This window comes from Triticum aestivum, chromosome 3B (genome assembly GCF_018294505.1).
Source record: "Triticum aestivum cultivar Chinese Spring chromosome 3B, IWGSC CS RefSeq v2.1, whole genome shotgun sequence".
Taxonomy (NCBI): domain Eukaryota; kingdom Viridiplantae; phylum Streptophyta; class Magnoliopsida; order Poales; family Poaceae; genus Triticum; species Triticum aestivum.
The window spans coordinates 56,009,812-56,015,830 of NC_057801.1; the positions used below are offsets into that span (position 1 = coordinate 56,009,812).

At 43.5% G+C, this 6,019-nt stretch overlaps 1 protein-coding gene across 1 annotated transcript; it reads left to right on the forward strand.

The window, feature by feature from the left end:
* The first annotated feature begins 637 nt into the window (after window positions 1-637).
* Window positions 638-5,444, forward strand: LOC123064716 (protein MAK16 homolog). The gene is made up of 9 exons (XM_044488133.1): window positions 638-920; window positions 1,012-1,121; window positions 1,891-2,009; window positions 2,101-2,198; window positions 3,956-4,043; window positions 4,120-4,257; window positions 4,331-4,421; window positions 4,719-4,831; window positions 5,133-5,444. The coding sequence occupies exons 1-9, from the start codon at window positions 862-864 to the stop codon at window positions 5,178-5,180; spliced, it is 864 nt and encodes a 287-aa protein (XP_044344068.1). The 5' UTR covers window positions 638-861; the 3' UTR covers window positions 5,181-5,444.
* The last annotated feature ends 575 nt before the right edge of the window (window positions 5,445-6,019 follow it).

Below are 6,019 nucleotides of genomic sequence, written 5' to 3' on the forward strand. Positions count from 1 at the left end.
TCGCTGCCGCAAAAGCCACACTTGTGACGCTGCAAACCGGAACGTGTTATGTTGCAAGGCGAGGACATCGCTGCTACAAGGCTATAATTGTGACGCTACCAGGTTAGACCCGCGCGCTGCATTGTGATTGTGCGAGCACTGAGACCACTATCGGCGAGCGTGGAAAGAAGGATAAGTGGCAACACAGATGGGATGTCATATGTTGAAATAAAGAACGTGAACCTATCGAGGTCTTGAGTCATGGTTATTGGGTTGGGCCGTATGCTATTTTTTTTTTCCTGTTGCAACGCACGTGCCCTTTTGCTAGTTTTTGTTGTTGTTGAGTAAATGCAAAAACAAAATCCCATTGTTAGAGTCCGGACCAAAATGAAGCCTTCCCGTGCGTTTGGATTTTCAGCCGTTGGATTGGCCGTCCAAACGAGTTATGGCCGTTGGATCGCGAGATGGGGAGATCCTGGCCGTTGGATCGTGTGATGGAGAGAGCCTGATCGTCGGATCAAAATCAAACACTGCAGTCCATGCCACCGCTAGGAAATATAGACTGGGCCTGCGTGGACTCTCCTCGCCAAGCCTCAGAGTCTTCTTGGGCTCTATTGCGGCTATCTCATATCAGCAGCTGCGGCTCGAAGAAAAAAAACTGAAGAACGCCCTAAACCCCATCTAAAATTTCCCCTCTCCTCCCATCCCCGACTGCGCCACCGCCACCGAAGCCACGACCGCCGCCCCCCTCTCCCGACCACGCTCGGTCTACCCTCCACCAGACCGCCGCCGCGCCGCTCCCACCTCTCCGCCGGCCTCCCCAGGCGCGCCCTTGAATCCCCTCTGCCGTCTTTGCGTCTTGCTGAATCATCGTTGTCCAAGATGAGCGACGAGGTGATATGGCACTGCCTCCGCCACAACCACTGCAGCTTCATGGCCAAGTACGTCAGCAGCACCCTCCTCTGGCACTTCGTTGCTCCCCATCGGCTTCCCTTCTCGTCCTAATCTCTGACGATGAAAGCGTCTGCGCAGGATCGAGACGGGGCTGTTCTGCCGGAACCCCTACAACGCCACGGGCATATGCAACCGGAGCTCCTGCCCGCTCGCCAACAGCCGCTACGCCACCATCCGAGACCACGACGGTGATTGCTTACCGCACTACACACCGCCCTCCTCTCCTTTTAACCACCGATTTTGATCTGATTGAACAGCCGTACAACCACTGTCTTAAATAGCCCGCTATAACTCCGCTATAGCACGCTATAGCGTTTACAAAAGGTCTCGCGCTAAAAGACTTTGGTCCAAACAAATTAACAAACATTTTAAATAGCGCGCTATAGCTCCGCTATAGCACGCTATAGCATTTGAAAGAGGTCCGCCGCTAAGATGCTTAGCGCGCTATTTAAAACTATGCGTACAACCAAGCATCACACTCTTTCATATGGCAGCCAATTGCAGTTTGTACGTGTCACCGTCAATTAATTTGTATGGGTGGGAGTATTTTATTTTTGTCTCGTTCTGCAAACCTCAGGCAGACAGAAGTAGTACAATCTGTAGTCGTGTCTAAGAACAATTTACAGAACACTTGGAATTAATAAGCTGCTCCCCCAGAAAATGATATTTTATATTATTACGAATAGTTGTGTCATGGAAGAAACATCCATCTTTAATTTGAGCACTACCAGAAGAAAAATGAATGTGTTCGTTAGGTGACCCCGTATCATAATATGATCTGCAGAGGCTGCAGTGAGTGGCTTTAAATGTTGGATGCTTGAGCTTGCGGCTGATTAGAATATTGTGGTCCACGTGCTTTAGTCATTGCGCTCTTGGTTCTTTTTCATCGGGAGCTATGCTCATCATCAAAAGCTCTTGTTGATGCTGTCCTTCTTTCTACTTTGACTGATCATGCAGGTATCTTCTACTTATACATGAAAACTGCGGAACGAGCACATCTGCCAAACAAATTATGGGAGAGAGTCAAACTACCCAGGAATTATGAGAAAGCAATGGATGTCATCGAAAAGCATCTCGTATGCAAATCTAGCTAGCTGCTGTTCTTTGTCACTTCATCTCAATGTGAGTCTAGTTAGTCTTATGGCATCCCTTTTTTCCATTATGTAGAAACATTGGCCAGAGCTACTTGTGCACAAGATCAAACAGCGCCTGACAAAAATGACTCAGTATCGGATAAGGATGAGGAGTCTTCAACTTAAAGTGAGGTAAGCGCTACTGTTTTTAGTACGCACAACATATTGTTTCTTGACAGTTATCTGCTCCTGAATTCTGGGTGTAATCTGATTCTATAAGTGGATGGCACTGTTCCATTTGTTTTTCTTATATGGTAGAATGTGAAAACGAAAATACATTTGAGATAATAATAGAGGACATAAATTAGGATCACCAGCAATAATCGTATGGCAAGGCTGATTGGTTATGCTAAAGTTGTTACCAGCATGGTTTTTCATTTCAGTTTCAGAAAAAATTCAGCACCAACCGAAAGTACCGAAATTCAATGAATTTCGGTTTGCATTTCGGTCAAAGGGCAGCAATATTCACTTGAATTCAATTAAATATTTGATTTAAAAAATGAAATATTTGAATTCCTGTGTACCACTAAAATGGCTGAAATATTCTGGCCAAAAGCTAAATATTTTAGTGTCTATTGAAATTCAGTGAATCTCATCGAAGTCTCACTGAAAGTGAAAACCATGGTTACAAGTAGAGCCCACAAACTTACCAGTCGATCCTCTTTGTTAAGGTTTACCCTTGTATTATTTCCAATGGTTTACTTTGTCAACAGCCTATCCCTCCGATCCATATTAATGGACGCCGGTCTAGTACAAAGTTGTACTAACTTTGTACTAAATTAGCGTCAATTAATTTTGATCGGAGGGACTAGGTTTTTGTGGATTGACCGGCCTTTTTTTCCCTGCTTTCCTCTCCATTCTGTGTACTGTACCAGAAACTGAGCAGGTGACCTCTCGCTGACCAAGCTGTAGCTTGTTGATTCATTAGTGCTGTGGGTATCGCTATTATTGGAATTGCTAGTGTGCGTGCTAGTGCACCCACTTTGGCAAGCGTCAGTTGCGAGCCGATGTTGGTTTGTTTATTGGTTTAACCTCAGTTAGAGGACACCTTTCCAGCTCTGGCAACTAGCCTGCGCCCGTGCATCACTTTAGTGCTTCATCATGTGGATCTGGCCTAATCCAACGTTATCTTGTCAAATCCTTTGGTCTAGAACCTAGCTGGACCAAATCTAGGCTGTAGACGTGCGGGATGGTATGTGCTGTTGGGTGGCTCTGCTCGACAGCAATGGCCATGAGCACCGACCAGAAGCAGAAGAGTCGTCCAGGTTCCATTTATCCGTAGTTTCGTGCAAATGCTCTAAGTCTCTTAACTGTCCAGTGTTTTTGCCTGGTGACTATTTTACTCGTTACACGCTTAGGGGTTGCCCATGTGAAGAATAGTGTCCTACTAAGTCAGAACATGCACTAAGAGGACCGAAAAGAAAGAGAAATGCACATATGGCCTGTGCAGGGAATGGGACCACAACACTGTTTGCCTTGCAGCTTATATGTTTTGCAGTTCCAATTTCTGAGGTCTAGATGTCATTTTTTGTTATGAGTGCCGCGCACCACCTCCGCTCGATGCTTTCCCCCCTCAAGCTACTTCCTCAACCAATCAAGCGTCTTGGGCTGCATAGCTCAGGAATACTAAAGTCAAAACGTCTTCAAATCAGATGTTTTCTATATTCAAATCACTAATGGTATTATGGCCATGGCAAACCTTTTTCTTAGAGTACAGAGAAAACCAAAATAAATTGACCAGCGATGACTTGAGACTTATGGTCATGACATTGTGCAGTTAACTTGTAACCGGGTTCAGTTACATGCTGATTCATATCGTTGATGTGCATACTTATACTGTTAACTTCTGGCATAAAAAAGTTGCTAAACATGTTCTCCTGCTCTGTTAGAGAGAAGATAATAACAGTCCCCAGGAAGAAGACTCAGCGCGATCTCCAAAGATTAGAGAAAGCTGAAAAGGCTGCTCAACTAGAGAAGGTTATTTTTTCGGATAATCACCATCACTTATGTGTTATACATTGCAATGTTCTAACATCTTCCTGCTATCGGTCAGAGTATTGAAAGTGAACTAATAGAACGTCTGAGGAAAGGTATTTATGGTGGTGAAATTCATAATGTCCCCTCCAAGCAGTTTGATACTATCCTTGACATGGAAAAGGATGATCTGGCTCCTGAGATAGAAGAGGAAGAAGTAAGCGCAGACCGATTATGAGAATTGAGCTAACTTTGTTATGTTGTGACTGCTCACAAGCTTTCCCATTCAGGAAGGTGAGATAGAGTATGTTGAAGGTGCTGATATCGAGATGGGTGAAATGGAAGACATGGAAGACTTCGAAGGCTTCGGCGGAGAAGATGGTAAAAAATTCCCTTCTTCTACTGGGCATGTTGTACAATGCTCTGATTTGTGAGGAGCCGAAGATACTTCTCGTTGTTCTCTGTTCACTAGATAATGTTCTGACTCGGACAAAATGGTTATTCGCCATAGTAGTGCCAACTACTCCCTCCGTTCTGAATTACTTGTCTTGGATTTGTCTAGATACGGAGGTATCTAGCACTAAAATGAGTCTAGATACATCCGTATCTAGACAAATCCAAGACAAGTAATTTGGAACGGAGGGAGTACAAATCTAATCTAAAAAATAATGATTGCAGATGATGGAGATGAAGATGATGGCCTGGATGAGACATTAACAAAGATGCCCAAGAGATCGGCCTCTGTTATAAGGTCAAAGATTGGTCGTAAGTCTACAAAAGTAATCACCGAGGTAAATCACTTGTTTCAGTATTAATATTCTTGATGTCATGATACACTGTGCTGCCGAAAAACATATATAAAATCAAACACATCATATTGTTTTGTCACGTATCTGGTGTACAACAAGTAAAAGTGTGTAATCAGTATTGTGCTTTTCTCTTTATTTACATTGTTGTAAGCTGATATCTGCATTCTGGGCATCGTATTAGCTTTTATTTTCAAAAAAAATTTAATTTTTCCGTGGGTTAACTCTCAATGAGCAGCACAATTCCTGCTGGAGTATAATTTATTTCTCGCTTTCTCCGCGACAGGTGGAACAAGACGAGAACAGGAATATCAGGCTAAGGATGCGGATGTGATTCACCCAAGCACGGCGCCTTCAGTAACATGGGTGGTGTTGATGATCATGTAGTTCAGAAAAAATTTCTTTTATCTTCTCATGATAATCTGTTGAGTTCGTACAATGGTTTACTCTGAGAGTATGGAAATTGGCATGAGTTGTACTTGCTTAGAAAAGTATTCAGTCTCTCTCTGATCCGAACCAGGTTTTTGCAAAGTTGCAGCGGATGTACACTGTTAACGTCAAGTTGTGTGATGAATTCACAAGAGTAAAATCCATTAAAGAGGTGACTGTATTTAAATAATTTTTTGCTCTAGTCACTGGACTTCAATGTACCCGCGGTACGATTACAGGACAAAGGTTTTGTTTTTTTTTGTTGGTGCACAAAACATTCAGCAGCAATTTTTTGGGGGGTTGGAGCTCCTTGGATGTTATTTTTGGACGAAATTTTCCTGACCCTCAAACATTCGATAGAGTTTGATGTAGCAAAATTCAGATTTTTTAGACTTTGTTTAATATCATTTTTTGGGGAAACTCGGGTTTAGTACATCCAAGAGTAGCCACTAATTTCCGAATAACACACTGCTACCAATTTTTTTGAATGGATCATACGGTGTGTTGCTGAGCCGGGTATGTGCCCAGGTTCAGAAAACAAAGGACGTTCGTCGGCGTGTTTGTCATTTGTGCGGCAATGGCATTCGTCGCCTCAAAAAATCTGTGTCCAGTGTGCTGCTCTCCATCTTCCACCTTCGTCCGAGCAATTGTGAGAGTGAGGTAGGCTAGGGTTGTCCCAACAAGCTCATGTTGGTTACTGTGTGGAAAATAACTTTGCATAGCTATGCTTGCAATTTTCGTGCA

What these genes read in the sequence shown, in the direction of transcription:
- LOC123064716 (XM_044488133.1), top strand. Translation starts at nt 862, where the DNA reads ATGAGCGACGAGGTGATATGGCACTGCCTCCGCCACAACCACTGCAGC. An exon ending in CTGAGATAGAAGAGGAAGAA is followed by an intron (nt 4,258 to 4,330) that starts GTAAGCGCAGAC and finishes TTTCCCATTCAG; the next exon opens with GAAGGTGAGATAGAGTATGT. An exon ending in AGGCTTCGGCGGAGAAGATG is followed by an intron (nt 4,422 to 4,718) that starts GTAAAAAATTCC and finishes TAATGATTGCAG; the next exon opens with ATGATGGAGATGAAGATGAT.